This window comes from Dreissena polymorpha, chromosome 8, assembly GCF_020536995.1.
Source record: "Dreissena polymorpha isolate Duluth1 chromosome 8, UMN_Dpol_1.0, whole genome shotgun sequence".
Classification (NCBI taxonomy): Eukaryota; Metazoa; Mollusca; class Bivalvia; order Myida; family Dreissenidae; genus Dreissena; species Dreissena polymorpha.
The window spans coordinates 99,071,878-99,090,478 of record NC_068362.1 but is presented as its reverse complement, the minus strand read 5'-3'; the positions used below and the strand labels follow the sequence as shown (position 1 = coordinate 99,090,478).

The 18,601-nt window shown below is 36.4% G+C and overlaps 2 protein-coding genes across 4 annotated transcripts in view; one reads left to right on the top strand and one right to left on the bottom strand.

Moving 5' to 3' along the window:
* LOC127841825 (NAD kinase-like) overlaps positions 1-8,474 on the bottom strand; it is a 49,225-nt gene extending 40,751 nt beyond the window's left edge. For 2 of the 3 annotated variants that reach the window (XM_052370941.1, XM_052370942.1), the window contains exons 1-2: positions 8,176-8,474; positions 7,129-7,155 (exon numbers count right to left, since the gene is read on the bottom strand). In XM_052370941.1, the coding sequence (XP_052226901.1) occupies positions 7,129-7,155; positions 8,176-8,318 (170 nt within the window). In that variant the 5' untranslated portion in view covers positions 8,319-8,474. The remainder of the gene's footprint in view (positions 1-7,128; positions 7,156-8,175) is intronic. The other variant, XM_052370943.1, reaches the window with a different exon arrangement.
* Positions 8,475-8,690: 216 nt separating this feature from the next.
* Positions 8,691-18,601, top strand: part of LOC127841821 (espin-like) — a 64,750-nt gene continuing 54,839 nt past the window's right edge. Inside the window, exons 1-2 of the mRNA XM_052370932.1 lie at positions 8,691-9,012; positions 16,996-17,125. Coding sequence (XP_052226892.1) covers positions 8,799-9,012; positions 16,996-17,125 — 344 coding nt within the window. The 5' untranslated portion in view covers positions 8,691-8,798. The remainder of the gene's footprint in view (positions 9,013-16,995; positions 17,126-18,601) is intronic.

Here is an 18,601-nt window from a genome sequence, read left to right as displayed (position 1 = left end):
TTTTTTTTTACCTTTGACCTTGAAGGATGACCTTGACCTTTCACCACTCGAAATGTGCAACTCCATGAGATACACATGCATGCCAAATATCCAGTTGCTATCTGAAGCGACATAGAAGCTATGAGCATTTTTCGAAACCTAAACGCAAAACCTAAAAACCTAAAGGCAAAGTGTGACGGAAAGACGAACAGACCGACGGATAGTCCGATCACTTTATGCCCTCTTTCAGGGGCATAAAAAAACATAAAAGCCAAATAAAACAAAAACACTTAAGTTCAAAACTTGCAGGATTTGCAGGTGGTTTACAATGTAGATTAACACTCAAAAACATGCAAATTATTCCAGTTTTTAATCACTGTCACAGGATTGCACACTAAAAAGCAACAATATACTTAACCTACATGTAAGGATCAGAGGTGTCGGAGCTGGGGCGGCAGGGGCGGCTGAAATTTCAGCAAGGACTTTCTTCATTTTTTGTTCATTTTAATACACGTATATTTCAAAATATCTTTACCACGAAGCAATGTTATCACGCTTTCGCGGTAATGACACATGTATTGTTGATTGTCATCACCCGCCCACGGTAGTGCACATGTAAAATGATGTTGTTAATTGAATGGTCTCTTTTATAACGATAATCCCTTTAATCTTTAATTGCCGCTATGATCTAAGCCTTTGTTTCTTTTTATTGATATAAAGGAAAGTATGACATAAAACAAATGTGCCGATATCCAATTGTCCTTAATTATCACAAAATTAAAGATACCTCAAGATACCTAAATAACTTGTAATAACTCAAACTAAATCGATAATTCTAAAAAGCAAATTTATTTTTTACCACATTTTGTGTAATTTCAATATGTCTACCCCAAACCAACCAACCAATTTTAAATTTCCAAAACGGAATTTCCGGAAAAAAATCCATAAGAACTTTCTTTCAACCCACATAGTCCCTATTGTTGTGTCGCCAGCTACAATGAACAAACTGCAGCATATAGAGATCACTTTTCCATCGTCTGTCTGTCACAGCTTTTGTCATTCAAAACATGCCTGCAATAGACGTGTATAAGGTATCAGGCATAGAAACGCATGCGCCATTTGATGCTCAAATTTGATAAAACAAGAGATGTGTTTGTCAGAAACACAATGCCCCCTTTTGCACCGCTTTGAAGCCATAAATTTTACCTTTGACCTTGAACGATGACCTTGACATTGACTTTTAGCCACTCACAATGTGCAGCTCCATGTGATACACATGCATGCAAAATATCAAGTTGCTATCTTCAATACTCAAAAAGTTATGACCAAACTTTAACTAAGGAACGAAAAACACAATGATATTTGACCTTTGACCTTGAAGGATGACCTTGACTTTTCACCACTCAAAATGTGCAGCTCTATGAGATATGCAGAAGTTGCTAAAGTTTTGTGACACACACATACAATGACTGACTGATGACAGACAGACAGACAGGCCAAAAACAATATATCCCCGATCTTTCGATCCGGGGGCATAAAAATCCGGGGGAGGCCGGATCCCCCACCAACGGAAGGGTAATAACCCCTCCCATACCCACCCCCTCCGCCGCCCCAATGTCAATTTGCTTCCAATGCCCCTGAGGATGCATTGGTGAATTTAGAAACATCTGAGTTTGTGTGGTATAGATAATCAGGGTTAATCAAGCCAAAACATGCTATTTTGAGTGTGGTATTAGACTGATCCATTCAGAGGTGGGTTGGGAACTCACGTGATTTTCAGCAATTACTCAGTGTTACACTGTGGAGAAACACCATGTATTGATGCTTTTTAATTAATCTGACATATACATTACATGGCAACAAGTAAAATATTTGTTGTATGGTGATTTCAACAGCACCAGTATGCCATAACAAAGGCTTAAGTGTGAACATATTCATTTATTATAAAGGTTTGCTTTTCATTTGTGAGGAAATATTAATTTTTTGTATCTCTTTTCAAAACATCTGGGAAACTTTATTCAACATTGTTAAATAACAAGACAAACATATAAAATCGCTATTGATCACTTTTTCCATACCATCAATTTTCCTATCTATTTTTATAAAAGTGTTTATGTGCAAAATTAATCCTTCATTAATTTAAAGTGGAATCAGCCTCCGACACTTTGCTTGCGCAAGGATTAAATAACATTCAATGCTTTTAAAAGATAAAAGGCAATGACCCTCAAGCACTCCGCTGCCTTGAGTTCAAAGACACTAGGTGTTGAAGGCTTGACTTGAAGATCTAAATTGAACCTCAAGTGGCACAGATTCAAGATTAAATGCCTTCTTATTGTCAAGATCAACATTCATCAAGTTTCATCAAGACTTAGTCACATAATAATGTGGCCTCTATAGGTACATTTTTTAAGATTTGATCTGGCGACATAGTTTTTAAATGCATGAGACATGGGTTCCAACTCTGAGCCAGGACAATGTCAAGATAAACATTTTTATCAAGTTTCATCCAGATTAAATTTAGTTTAAACCTATTTTATTTTAGCTAGACTGCATAGAAAGCCTAAGGCCTATCTGAAATGCTCTCGAGTCTATTTCCTGGGCCTAGATCCAGTACTTGGTGTCTGTGGGGGAGATCTAAAGAATGCTCCAACAGTGGGGATCAAACCCGTGACCTCCTGATCGCTAGGCGGACACCATATCCACTATGCCACGGCGACCTACAAATTTGATGAAAACTGTGGCATCTAAAGTAGTATATGAGTTTAATGTTGTCCACCCTCAACACACAATGCAAGATGCAGAATATAAGCTGATGGCAACAGCTCACCTTGAGCACTTCTTACTCAGGTGAGCTAATAAAAAGAATACGAAAAAATGTTTCCAGTTTTTTTATATTTGAGATATTAATTAACAATTAACCCGCCCACACAAAGCCATTAAGAAGTTTTCAATATGGCTATATATAATGATAACTGATCTGCCCACTCAGGCGACCATGTTTTTTCCATTAACCCATTTATGATTAGTGTCTAGAAAAAAGGCCTTGGCAAACAGCGTAGACCCTGATGAGACGCCGCATCATGTGGCGTCTCATCAGGGTCTGCGCTGTTTGCTAAAAGGAATTTCTGTAAGAAATATTCTAAATATAGATATAAATAAACTAGACATCCATAATTTTGGAAATAAATATATCCAATTGAGAAGGATGGGAGAGTCAACTAGGCATAAATGGGTTAAGGGTAACTATTTTATTTGGTTGAGATATCATTATAACAAAATAAATGTTTGATGAAAGTTGTATAAAAGGTTGGGCAAACATGTCAGTCAAACAGTGTTAAAATACTTTTCCTTCAAATTCACATAAACAAATTCAGTGCCAAGCATAATAAGCAAAAATGTTCTTAGCTTAATAATGATTTGAGTCGTGTTCTGAGGAAACTGGGCACAATGCATGTGTGTTAAGTGTCGTCCCAGATTAGCCTGTGCAGTGTGCACAGGCTAATCAGGGATGACACTCTCCACCTTCATTGAATTTTTGCTAAGAAGAGAATCATTTAAACGAAAAATGTCATAAAAGCGGAAAGTGTCGTCCCTGCTTAGCCTGTGAGGACTGCACAGGCTTATCTGGGACGACACTTTACACACAAGCATTATGCCCAGCTTTCTCAGAACGTGACTCATTTAGAAATAAATGTGACTTCTAGCAAGTAAACAAGGTAAATGTTAATCAGAGACGATTGGTAACAGGCAAAAGGTGATTACAAATGCTCATATGTCCAAAAGTTTCTAGCATGATAGATGCTGCTGTCATAACCAACAGAATTGCTTCCTAATATTTACTATTATAAGAATTTTCCTTCCTTTTCATGAATTTCAGACCACAATCCAAGTTTACATAAAAATAATTAAAACACTTTACACCAAAGTTTATCTTCCACATTGAGCAGAACTTTATTTGTGCTGAAAGTGGGTTACATTGTTAAGTGATAAAGGGAAGAAACCACTGCAATGTCACTCTTGCAATTCATTTAAATAATGATTTCCCTTATTTCTGCCATAAAACAGACCACATTATCTCCCTTTTAGTGAACCATGTTATAAGGTATATCTGTGAAATTTCAGACATTATGTTGTGCCCAGCTGCCTAAAAAATTCCCATAAAATGACTTAAAATTGGTACATTCCCATTTTCCTCTGACTAAGTGGTTTATTTTGTGACGCTTGCTTTACTGGAAAGTATTTTAATAACGTCACAATACAAGGGCCGATGAATTCAAGTGAAACACATTTTTGTACAAATGTCACAGACTGACCTTATTTTTCTATTCTTACAATAATTTGTTTGTTGTTTTAATATCTGTATCTAAAAGTTATCTTCAATAATCTAACTGGTCCTAGTTTTGCCATATGTATTACAAACTATTTTTTATAATAACTGAATATAAGATCATGTTTGTTACCAAAACATGTAATAGATAAAAGTTCTTTCACATCGAAATACAAAAGCATATTTTAGAGGCTGAAAAGGTTCAACAAAGACAATGTTTGTTTATATTTTGAAAATTAATTGTTGTAGTTAATTTTTAGTACATATTTCGCAGAATTCATACTTAAACAAAATGCTTTTCTGTGTAACACACATTCAACTCACATCCAATCCAATGCAGAGGTTTCAAGAAAAGACAATGTTGCAAACACCCAGTTTTACTACATAAAAAACACACATGAACAAACAAACAAACAACACAAACATTAAACATCAACATCATAACACAAAAAAAAATAAGAACACATGTATATGTGATTAAAAGGACCGAAAAATTTGATATATTTAGGTTAAAATGAATTTATTGATTGCTAGTACAAATAATTAAACTCGGTCTTAACCCTTTACCACTTAGCATTTTGACACATTTGTTGTCCTTAAGAAAGTTAAATGTTAAAGCTAAAGACTGTTCTTACTAGATTCAAGTTTTAAAGGCTTCATTTCCAGCCCTTAAATACTGATGAGCAGCAAACAGCATAAAACCTGAACAGACTTTGAGTTCTTGCAGGCTATTCTTGTTTAATGCTATTTGCGCACAGCCAATATTACTTTGCTTCTGATTGGGAAAGGGTTAACATATATTTAGCCCTAACAAGCAAAGTCATATCTGGTGTAGCTATGAAGTTCAGCTGAACATAATTCCTACATTAGAACATTTTTAAATCTTCTTACATAACTCTAACATATATGTAAAAAAATTAGATCTAGCAGCTAGCTTTCATATAATGTTGGTTACTAAAAAAGAGAACAAGTGTCTTGTAACCACTAAGTATACATTTTCATAAACCCTGATTATGTACATGATTTCTTCATAAATTACTTTAAACATGAATATTTGTATAATGGCAATTTATTCTACCCGTTTAATGGTTAAAACATTTTGATGTTAATGGCAGTAAACAATTGAAGACCATTTATATGTTATTAACCATTGCATGCTGTTCACCATCAAAACACATGTATTGATACTAACAAATGTTTTGTAATTCCACCACATTTGATTGAGACCTGAAAAATGAAAACAAAAGGCTTTTCAAGAAGCATTTATTTTATGTTCACTATATCGGACGTACATCTTGAACAAGGGACAAAATTGTCACAAAACCAGGTTTTCATTGTGAAAAAAAAATCTGATAAAGGGAGAAAACTCAAACTGAACTTTTGAAATGAACAAAAAAAATTAACCCCCTTTGTAAGTTTTTTTTTTTAAATCTATTTTTAGTCGTGGCGACCTTGACATTGGTGATATTGACGTGATTCTTTCGTGGGACACACCGTCCCATGATGGTGAACAAATGTGCCAAATGATTTTAAAATCTCACAATGAATGACATAGTTATGGCCAGGACAAGCTCATTTATGGCCATTTTTGACCTTTGAACTCAAAGTGTGACCTTGACCTTGGAGATATCGACGTAATTATTTCGCGCGACACACCGTCCAATGATGGTGAACAAATGTGCCAAATGATTTTAAAATCTGACGATGAACGACATAGTTATGGCTCGGACAAGCTCATTTATGGCCATTTTTGACCTTTGAACTCAAAGTGTGACCTTGACCTTGGAGATATCGACGTAATTATTTCGCACGACACACCGTCTAATGATGGTGAACAAATGTGCCAAATGATTTTAAAATCTGACAATGAACGACATAGTTATGGCCCGGACAAGCTTATTCCGCCAGCCCGCCAGCCAGCCAGCCCGCCAGCCAGCCCGCCCGCATTCGCCAATCTAATAACCAGTTTTTTCCTTCGGAAAACCTGGTTAAAAACCTGTACAATCTACCAACATACTGAAGACTTCATGCAGTGGACAAAGGAACAAAACACTTCTGAAAGATATTCCATAACAGTATGGGACAGTCATATGCAAATTATCATTTAAAAGCAAGGCATAATTGTGTAGCAATATATTAACTTATGTTTCATTATTGTCTAATCAATGGAACATTTATTAACGGAAATAAAGACAAATACCTCTTGAACTCAAATAAACTTATTTATTCAAAATTGACCTAGCCACTTAGTTTTATCCATATGTGACCCAGTTTAGAACTTGGCTGTCACATCATTAGCACAAGTGGTAATGGCCTCTATAGTGTTGCAAAGGGAAATGTTGACAAAATACAAGGCAGTGCAAACAGCAGAAAACACAAAAGCTCACTGGATGATTACGTTGAGCTAGGGTGACCTAAAAACACAAAGAATGTTCTGATTTACCAATGACCACTCATCTTTAGTGGAGAGAGAGCATTGGTATAGTAAACTATCATAGGCAAATACAGAATAGATAACATAATGATTATATAAACATACCATCAAGCTAAAGCTAAATAATGAGTAAAATGCATAAAGGTGTGCAAAATTGTGCGACTACATGTACACATAGGCATCAGCATTCCTTTTTTTTACACAAAACACAAGCTACTCAACTACAAACCAGGTAACTGCCATCTCGATAAAAAAAAATCTCTTTTATAGCATTTTTTTATATTTAATAAATACATCAACATGTATTTAACACATTAATGGTATTTATAAACTATGTAAGAAAATCAGGAACACATGGAAACATTTAAAACAGAAAAGCAAATAATACCTCTTTCGACAGGAATCTGAGCCAGGTCTTTAAAAGCAAAAGTATATCAACTTTTTGAAATGCTAAGATATTGAAGGTTCAAACAAGCCTACTACAATAATGTATAAAGCTGTAAAGACAAAGTTCAGCCTAAAGACCCACACCTGAGACCCAAAGGAACTGAACTTTTCACCACATGTCTTTTGATGTTTTCCAAAATCATTTTAGAAATCTGCCAAGGTATGACTAGAACAAAATTGTATGTTATTAGCGTGTTTAATGATTGAGCAAACCTTTGACTTTAAAGGTTCACATGGTTGCACTATGGTTGCCTGGTCTAGCCTCCTGGTCCTCATGTTTTAGATTTAATAAAAACCAGGGAAGGGCTAATTTAGACACCAGGGACATGATTTGAACCATCTTGGTAAATGACAGACTGTCATACAAATGAGTCGTGTTCTGTAAAAAGTTAGTTAAATGATTGCAAAACCCCTGGATTGCATGTGCCTAAAGTGTAAAGTGTCGTCGAAGATTATCCTGTGCAGCATGCACAGGCTAATCTGGGTCGACACTTTACGCACATGCATAAAAAAACTTTTTGCAGAACACGGCCCATAAATGTATTATTTCCAAAACAGATACCAAATATCTGTAATATATGAGACGAAACGTATAAATGAAACAAGCTATCCGCTGGTTGAGGACAAATATTAAAAATATAAAAGGCAACAAGTTAGGACGCCAGAACTTTAGTTGCAAGTATCATGGACACTGATGACAGGAATTTTAAGGTTGTGAACAGTAACATAATGTTCAATAAAAAATCGTCTTTCAGGGTTCTCAATAAAAGCCAGTCACTCTTTTTTTCTACCATTCCCAAAATGACCCAAAATGCAGGAAAACAAGTGCTCAATTAATTTTTTACGGGAGAGCATGCCCCCAGACCCCCTAGAAGGCCTGTTGGTTTCACATTTTGGCCTGTTGGCTCAAGTTATTGAGAACTCTGGTCATTGTTAACTTAATTGGATGTTGATATTTTGATTAAATAAATAACAACATAGCATATACCTATTTCTCAGCAGACGGCCCTGGGCACCATTCTTGGTATCCATGGCAAACGCTACACACTTCTTATCTGACACATTCGGTAACGACTCTTCACTCTTTACAGTCGGCAGAGCCGCTTTTCCGTTTCCGAAATCTTTGGACATTTGAGCTTTACGACGATGTCATTTTAACCAAGAAATAAAATAGTGTCACTCACAATGAAATCGTGAGAATTCTGTGTTTTTTATGCTTGTGAACACGAAAATTGTGTTTGACATATGACAACTTCCCTTTACAATGTTTGAGGAAATCTGACTCATTAAACGCTTGAACGATAAGAAAGAGCGCCTGCAAAGCCAAACAAATATTCGAACGAAAACAGTTATATATGTAACGAGATAAAATTAATGTTTACATCGTTTTTCAGTGTATAGATAATTGATTCCAAAATTTATTCACACCTATATAATTTTCAAACAAAATTATACATGAGTATTATTTTGTGGCTTTACAAATTAAATAATGATTTTCGTGTAATAGAATTTGCACCTGAGATGCGACACACCTGCGCACCAAAAAGTAAACAACACATTGACAGATCCTACATTTGATAAAAATGACATAAAATCATTCCTTTAATCTAAATGTTTGAAATGGTCGCTAAAGAAGTTTCTGAAGCAATTGAAAACGATGATCTGGAAGCAGTTAAACAATTGAGTTCTAAAGTGTTGAACCCCAGCCTTATTGATGAACACGGATGTAATAGTCTTCATTTGGCAGCCCGACATTCTGGACCCGACCTTATAGCGTTTCTTGTAAACCAAAGGGGATTCAAAGCAACTGAAAGATCAAATATTGGTAAAACATCTGTTGACATATGATTTCAGTTTAATCAGCATCACCAGTATTGTTTAGTTGCAATAATCATGAAAATGTGAAAGTTTTTGCAATGGAAAAAGTAAAGTATTCCGAATTCGAAAATCAAGTATCTCCAGAATCATTCGCGAGATAGATCTCGTGTCTAAACAACCTATCCTAATTTACTGAATTTCTCTGGAACCTCTGTACGATAGAACGAATCGTCAGTTCAAAACTTCGTCTTTCGGTTTGATAACAGTTTTTGTTTTGAGTATTTCTCCACAAATCGCTCGCTAATTGATATGGATGATGACAGGTATTGTGTTTGTAAAGATGCAGTAGGCCACTCCAAATTGATTTGTTGGTGTACGGGTTTTTTTGAAAAAAAGTTGAAGAGGTGGGCGAAAATTTTTTTTTTTTTTTGAAAACAAAAAATTTTGAGCAAGCGAAAAAAAAAAATCACAGTTCGATAGAAAAATATTGCATTAACAAGAGATTCAGGTTTGAACAGCTATAGTTTACATTCAAATCAATTCTTATACAAAGAAAAGAATCTATGTGCAAACAAGCAATAATATATCTTTGAGTTTAAATAAAAATGCACTAATATTAAGTTTCAGAACTTAAACTTTAACACATGTTTAAAGCTAGTGTTTTCATATCAGGAATGGCATTACTTGTACGTTTTAATTAAACATCTTCTAATGCAATTAGTAAAATAATGTACATGTTTATATTTTTATTTTGAATAACTCTTCCATGAAGATTCTGCGGTGTTATATGAATTTGCAGCTGTTAAAGCTTCCGATATGATTTCATGTCGGAACGATGCTACAGCAAATTGACATTAAACAATATGATGTCTATGTATATCGCCCTCATATTTATAGGAGTAAGTTGCATATGACCGTTGACCACGAAATATAACCATATCATTGAAGTGAGGGAAACATGTCTACATACTGCTGCTAATATTTGTTAGAAGTTTTCAGTAGTGAAAGCTGTGAAAATGTTTACCATGTTGCAAGCTGTGAAAAGGTAGACCATGTTGCAATAACACTTGAAGAGGGACAATCATCAAAATGATAATGACAGACAGTCGGACAAAGGCCATGCATATAATCCATTGTTGATACCTTATTTTAAAAGGGGCATATTGAAGGCTACTCGCTAGTACGGTATTGTATTTTTCTGAAATAATTAAATGTATACATTACAAAGAACTGTTTTAATGTTTCTAAAATACACAGACTTAGCTGTAAAACATGTTCTGTCAATCATGTATTTTAATACTTCTTAAACATTGTCCATGTGACTCTTTTAGAACCAGCCTTTAATGATTTTATTTTTATTTTTTGTTCACTTAAAATCGTGTCTTCTTCTTCTTGGCGTTCGCTCTACACGATCACACCAGTTTCTTCAATAAATGATGTGGTCCGTCTCAGGTCATCCACGTCTCCATAAAGTTTCTGATGGAGGGTTGTGTCCTGGGGCCACTTTGTAGCTCGCTCCTGGTCGTGACGTTTACATCTTTGGAGGATGTGTTCAGCTGTTTGGTCTTCTGTGCCACACGGACAGGTCGGTGACGGGGCCAGTCTGTATTTTTTATGCATGTGTGCATTGAGTCGGTTGTGCCCTGATCGGAGTCTGACCATTATCACTTGCTCTGCCCTGCTTAGGAGATGATATGCATCTGCCTCTTGTCTTGGCCGGGTAAGTGATTTAATGATGGTAACTTTCTCCTTGTAGCTTACTTGCACAGGTGGCTGATCTAACTGAGCACCTTGTTTTGCCAGTTGGTCAGCATCTTCATTTCCGGCCACTCCACAGTGTGCTGGGATCCACTGGAGGGTCACGTTTAGGTTGGTGCTGATTCTTTGTAAGGCATTTGCAAGCTGAGGAACCTTGTTGTTGGTCAGGGCTTCTAATACAGACATGGCATCTGTAAAGAAGACTATCGAGTTGACATCTTCGGTCGAGTCTTCAATCATTGACACTGCCTTCATGAGGGCTAAAGTCTCTGCTCTGTAGTTGCTACAGTGTGTTCCGGTTGCTGCATGATGTGTTTCTCGTTTTCCGGATGGGTACAGAATGACGATGCCAGCACCTCCATTTATGACTGCTCTAGTGGCAGAACCGTCTGTGTAGACATGAGTCCATGCCTCTCTTGGGTATTCGTCATCGATCATGGCAAGTGTGAGGCTCTTTCTGATATGCTCATCCTCTTGTTTACCTGGCTGTAGGTGAGGAACACTGGATCTTACTGCAACATTTGACAGGTCATTTTGTAATGGATCTATGATGTCTTCATGACCAAGCGGAGTGGTGGGGATGGTCAGATCCGTTGCATAGGCCTTGTCCAGCTTCTTAGCTTCGTGTACAAAGCTGCTACGCTTGATCCGATTTTTGGTGTACCCTTTAACTCTGGCTGACATGGGGTGATCCGTTAGACATTTATACTTCTCTGTCTGAAGCAGGATTTTAACATCTCTTCTTTCTTGAAGTGGTTGTATTCCTGTTATCTTTTCCATGAAGGCAATTGGTGTGGACTTGGTTGCTCCTGTCATGATGCGCAGAGCTTGGTTCTGGATTTTATCCAGAGCCTGGCGATTGGATTTGGCTGTGGAAGACCATGTGGGGGAACTATACTCTAGTTGGGGTCTCACTGTGCCTTGATAGACTGTCTTGAGTATGTGCTCATTTGCCCCCCATGTAGTTCCCGCAAGCTTTCGCATCATTGCAAGTTTTCTTCGGGCCTTTCCTTCTGCTTTCATGAGGTGTGGCTTCCACGTTTGCCTCTTGTCAAAGGTACTTAAAATCGTGTGATATGAAACATTTGCCTACATATAGGGAAATACCGTCCATATGCCCATTTCATAAAGAAAATGCATAAAAAACTTAAATCATGTTTCCCGATGTTGTTTCAAAATGAACATGCTTCTACTGAATCTTCTGATAGTTGCATGTTCGAACGTGAACAAACACATTCAAATAAGTCACAGAACGAAGCAGATGTGTTTATATTTCTAAGGGTTGGCTGCAGCAACTTTTCACTGCAATTTGTTAAAACAGTCACATAGAAAGCTATTTGTCTGGTCGTCTCGATCGAATATTCGAGCGACTACAGTTATCGATTACAAAGGTTACGAAACACTATATTTGACATTCATATTCAGCGTCAAAATCATTTTTGCGAGAGTGCTTTTTTCTTTTTTCACAAATTAAAACAAACACATGCGCTATTGTTACAGAAGGACACAAAAATGAGTGCGAGCGGTAAAAAAATAGTGTTTTTTTTCCATTTTGAAAAAATAGGTGCGGCGAATCCGACGACCAACAAATCAATTTGGAGTGGCCTTAGGTTGATGTAACTCGATTTAATAGACATACATGAGACATATTTTTTACATGGAATTTTGTTTTATCAAAAAGAATGCTGAGCTGTACGTATGTTTTTATAAAACCTCAGAGCATTCAAGAAGAACTACAGTATTGTTATGATTTATTTGTGTTATTATTCAGCGATTTTCTTTGCCAACAAGGGAAATTTTTAGTACCACACCAAGTGGCAAAAATTAGTGCCAACATTCTGAAATTAGGAAAATTTGCGCCCTTAAATCTTCTGATTGGGAATTACGGGTCGTTTAAATTGCTTGGTATACATTGCACAAATCAGTTCAAATATATATGATGAATATATATATATATATATATATATATATATATATATATATATATATATATATATATATATATATATATATATATATATATAATAAATATTCATTAACCTGCATTTGTCTTGAAATGTTCAGTTTCTGTGCTCGTTTTATTTGTTAACTTGCTTAAAATACAGGCCTTTACCACCCTATGCCACGTGTCCGAATATCAGCCCCATTCCCAATGCATATCTGGTTTTTTTTCCCAATTGAAAATTATTATGCCCCCCTTCGAAGAAGAGGGGGTATATTGCTTTGCACATGTCGGTCTGTCGGTCGGTCTGTCGATCGGTCCGTCCACCAGGTGGTTTCAGGATGATAACTCAAGAACGCTTGGGTCTAGGATCATGAAACTTCATAGGTACATTGATCATGACTCGCAGATGACCACTATTGATTTTGAGGTCACTAGGTCAAAGGTCAAGGTCACGGTGACCCTAAATAGTAAAATGGTTTCCAGATGATTACTCAAGAACGCTTAGGCCTAGGATCATGAAACTTGCTAGGTAGATTGATCATGACTCGTAGATGACCCCATTAGATTTTCAGGTCACTAGGTCAAAGGTCAAGGTCACAGTGACCCAAAATAGTAAAATGGTTTCCAGATGATAACTCAAGAACGCTTAGGCCTAGCTAGGATCATGAAACTTTATAGGTAGATTGATCTTGACTCGCAGATGACCCCTATTGATTTTCAGGTCACTAGGTTAAAGGTCAAGGTCACAGTGACCCGAAATAATAAAATTGTTTCAGGATGATAACTCAAGAACGCTTATGCCTAGGATCATGAAACTACGTAGGTAGATTGATAATGGCTGGCATTTTTAGATTGACTTTTAGGTCATTAGGTCAAAGGTCAAGGTCATGGTGACCCGAAAAAGTAAAATGGTTTCTGGATGATAACTCAAGAACGCTTATGCAGTGTCCGACAAATTTCTTATTTTTCAGGTAGCCCACTGGGCTACCAATAAAAATATTTGGTAGCCCATAAAAATTTTCCTACAAAATGATAAGAGGCAGGTTTTCATCTTTATTTTATTTCTTCATTTACATATACATAATATGTATACATACATATACATAAAACAGCAAGTAGTCTGATGTACACTGAGTCAATATCGTAAATTAATGTTACAGTACAGGTACCGTGTACTTAAATGTAAATGTTCCAAAGAAAATCATATACTACATGTAGATATTACATGTATGTGCACATGTATGTGTACTTAAATTCGGACAGCACGTTAAGTCGTAAACGTAAATAAAGCGTTTAGATGATCAATACGATTGACTCGTATGGTGTTAATCAATGCAATTGCCCTTTTTAACAACAAATACCGAGTTTCAAGAAATCAAGAGTATTAAATCATTTATTTACTTGTGTGCAGTCAGTATACAATACAATAATTGTTTCAATAATGAAGGAACTGATACAGCGTAACGGTAACGATACAGCGTGTTTACATGATATTTTATCAAGAGAAAATGTCAATGCCAAATAATTCGCGAGATACCCCGGTACTTTAGTTGAAATTCACAACGAAACTTTTAATGGAAATTAAATGATCTCAATGTTGTACCCGCTACGAAATTTTTATTTACAAATAAATACACCCACGCCAATTTTCGCGCACTTTTTATCAGGACAAAGAAATTCATTTCTTATATGTAGAATTTTGTAACCTAAAATAGCTGTACACAACGCGTGCAAACCGTGGCACGTTATTTACGCATGTTGCAATACAACGGTCCTGATTGGGAGCTTATTTCATCATATCTTTAAATAGAACCATATGCCGAAATTCATTTGACACTTTAGAAAATTTCAAAAGTTTGTGTTTATGACTCTTATCGTCTATATTACCCACCCATAATTTGGTTTTAAAAATATAAATCGGGCATATATGGGATTATTGATTAACAGTCGATTAATCCAATTATTAATTGACAATGCAAACTAATTAGCAGGTGTTAACCGCGTTCACAAAGTTGTCATTATATTCATTTTCGGTTTCGTTACCGTTTTGAAGAATCCGCTATTGTTTTGATTTATTTAATGTTTGACATCCTTGGATATTTAACGACATCAAAAACGTTGTCGCTATTACTCATTGTTGCGGTTAACAAAGAATTCCAAACTGCGAAATGATGTTGCATCATGTGCGCCAACTATCCAACCGGCTCTCATAATATTATTAGCAGACGACAAATGTTGATTTTGATTGGATGATTAAAATACACTGTTACTGTTTAAGACATTACCGCAAGTGATCGGTGACTGATTAGATAATTGTTTGCACTTAATTATCGGATTATAAGCAATACACAGTGTACAAACACATGGTCAGCGTGTTTATTCTACGCATGTCTGTCAATAAACCGGGCTACCGCTCTTATAGATTAATAGTAGCCCGGCGGGCGTCAGCTGGAAAATTTCAGTAGCCCGATGAAAAATTTCGGTAGCCCCCGGGCTCCGGGCAATGGATTTGTCGGACACTGGCTTATGCCTAGGATCATGAAACTTCATAGGTATATTGATCAAGACTCGCAGATGACCCCTATTGATTTTCAGGTGACTAGGTCAAAGGTCAAGGTCACAGTGACAAAAAACATATTCACACAATGGCTGTCACTACAACGGAGAGCCCATATGGGGCGCATGCATGTTTTACAAACAGTCCTTGTTATATATTTTTTTTTAACCTTTTAATATATAAGTTAACCTGATCCAATGTAGAAAATAGAAAAATATTGCATAATTAAATTATCTGTTGCCTTGAATTTGTTTCAAAAACAGTAAAATATGTAAAATTGATTATTTCCTCAAAAAAGGCAAGGCTCTTACCCCAAAATCAGATAAAAACCTGCACTTATCACACATGTTTATAATATTTTGTAAAATTTTAGTAATATGTTATCAAAATAGTCATTATTTACCAGTTAACGGCTTCTTTGAAATATAATAAGTAGTATTTACATGCGATTATTTTTCCCAATCGAGCCAGTTTTGCGATTAATTTTTTTCCTTAAATGGGGTTTTTCAAAACGAGAAATTCCCAAAATTCCAATTAGGCGTTTTCCCAAAATGGAGCGGAAAAGGCCTGAAATAAACTTTTGGAACAATATGGACAACATTTTCCTTTCTTTTTGGAATTTTGCAGATGACATTGGGGAATTTTGTAGTTTCTCCTCAATTGGCAAAGTACCTTTTGTAAAAACTTTATAAAGAAGGAAAAAAACTATCGCTGTCACTAATTATAATAATAAGATGCCTATTCAGGGCCCCAAATCCATGACAGCCAGAACACTTGCATGTAATTCTATCAATTAACATTTCAGGCAATGCTGTGTCCTGCCTTATAACTTTGGCACCATTAATCTAGAATTGCTTATTGATATGTGACTGATTGAATACTAGCAAGGCCCTTAGTATATAATGGCAATTAAGTTAAACCATCCACAGGGGACAAAAATTCCACTAGTCCGCTCGTATTGCAGAGGCGTATTTAGGTGGGGGGCTAGGGGGCTAAAGCCCCCCCAGCTGGGTGGCTAGACACGATTTTTAATAAAAAAGAGCCCCTTACAGTTTCAATCCACTTGTGTATTTCCTGTCATATGTCCCTAATTAAGCCATAAACAGCTGTCGATTTGTGTGATTAGCCCCCAGGCATGTGTACAGACGATCTAACCTTCGTTTGAAAAATGTCTGACATACGAGCGTTCTTTGGGGGCGAGTTCGATGTTTTGTTCAAACGTCCAAAACGGAAAGCATGCGAGCATTAGAAAAAATTATTTATATTGTGTTCTTCATAAATAAAGTAACTTATTTCACTTCTTAGCAGTGATATACTTTAGGAAACTTTATAAGTCATATCAGCCCTTTGCAATCTTTATTTCACTCATATTTGAAGGACGAGTGGGTGTGTTTGCAGGGCGAGTGAAAATTTTAATGCACTCGTCCTGCAGGACGAGTGCAGTTTAGGAATATTTTTGTCCCCTGATCCGTACCCATCAATACCTCAGCATCATAGGATATATCTTCTTTAGAGGGATCCTCATGATTACACATCCTTCAATATGGATATCATGCAAATTATTCTTCACAAGGAGATATGACACAAATTAGGAAATATAAATTTGTAGTTGGCTATTACTTTTTCTTCATATATATTTTTTTTTATGTTCTTTGGTTGCAATGGCTTAAAAAAGTTTTGATCTGCCACAGATAACCAATGCTTTTAACAACTATTTGCTGTGTTTACAGGGGCAACACCTTGCCATGATGCTGCGGCCGCAGGGAACTTAGAAGCTCTGAAGTGGTTGGTGCGAAATACAACTTGTAACGTCAACAACCAGGATGGCACTGGTGCCACTGCACTCCACTTGGCCTGCAGGTTTAGTTGTCTCTGTGATACTAACTTTAAACAAATTGTATTGACTTGTTTGCACATGAACAAAGACCAAATATTTGTTATTAAGTATGATGATACAGCTATTAAGGTAGAGCCACTGTAATGATTTCCTACGATTTCTCTGAAGATTGAAGAGCCTTTGTGAAGTTGTTTTAGTCGAGTGGTTAAGGAGATTGACAAGAAATCTTTTGGGATCTTTCCGCCCAGGTTTGAATCTTGCCGACAGCGCATACTTTTTGCGACCCATTTTATTTTTTTCTAACGTAGTTTGATTGAATACAGTATGTAAGCTATGTTTTAAGCTCACCTAAGCACAACGTTCTCATGGTGAGCTTTTGTGATTGCCTTTTGTCCGTTGTGCATTGTCCATTGTCAACAGTTTGCCTTGTGAACACTCTAGAGGCCACATTTATTGTCCGATCTTCATGAAACTAGGTCAGAACATTTGTCCCATTGATACCTCAACCTAGTTCGAAACTGGGTCATGCTGGATCAAAAACTAGGTCACTAGGTCAAAAAAAAGAAAAACCATGTGATAACTGTAGAAGTCACATTTGATGCCAAATCTTCATGTAACTTTGTCAAAATGTTTGTCTAAATGATATGTTGGTTGAGTTCAAAAATGGTTCCAGTCCGTTGAAAAACATGGCCGCCAGGGGGCGGGGCAGTATTCCTTAAATGGCTTTAGAGAAACTTTGTGATTACTCTTAAGTCAAAATTTTTGCCCAATCATCATGAAACTTGGTGGAAACATTGGTTTCATTGATATCTTGGACGAGTTCGAAAATGGTCCAGATTGGTGAAAAAACATAGCCGCCAGGGGGCAGGGCAGTTTTCTCTATATGTATATAGTGAAAACACTCTAGAAGTCACATTTTTTTGGTCCAATCTTCATAAAATATGGTCAGAACATGTGTTTTCTGGATATGATTGTTGAGTTTGAAAACGGTTACGTTTGCTTGAAAAACATGCCAAGGGTGGGGCATTTTTCCTTATATGGCTATAGTAAAACCTTGGTAACACTCTAGAGTCCACATTTATTTTCCGATCTTCATGAAACTTGAGCAGAAGATTATGTCCAATGATATCTTGGATGAGTTCAAAAATGGTAACCTTTGCTTGAAAAACATGGCTGCCAAGGGGCGGGGCATTTTTCCTTATATGGCTATAGTAAAATCTTGTTAACACTCTAGAGGCCACATTTATTGTCCAATCTTCATGAAACTTGGTCAGAAGATTCATCCCAATAATATCTTGGAAGATTTTGAAAATGATGCCGGTTAGTTGAAAAACATGGCCACCAGGGGGCAGGGCATTTTTCCTTATATGTCTATTGTAAAACCTTGTTTACACTCTAGAAGCCACATTTATTGTCCAATCTTCATGAAATTTGGTCAGAAGATTGGTCCCAATGATATCTTGGATGAGTTAAAAAATAATTATGTTTGCTTGAAAAAC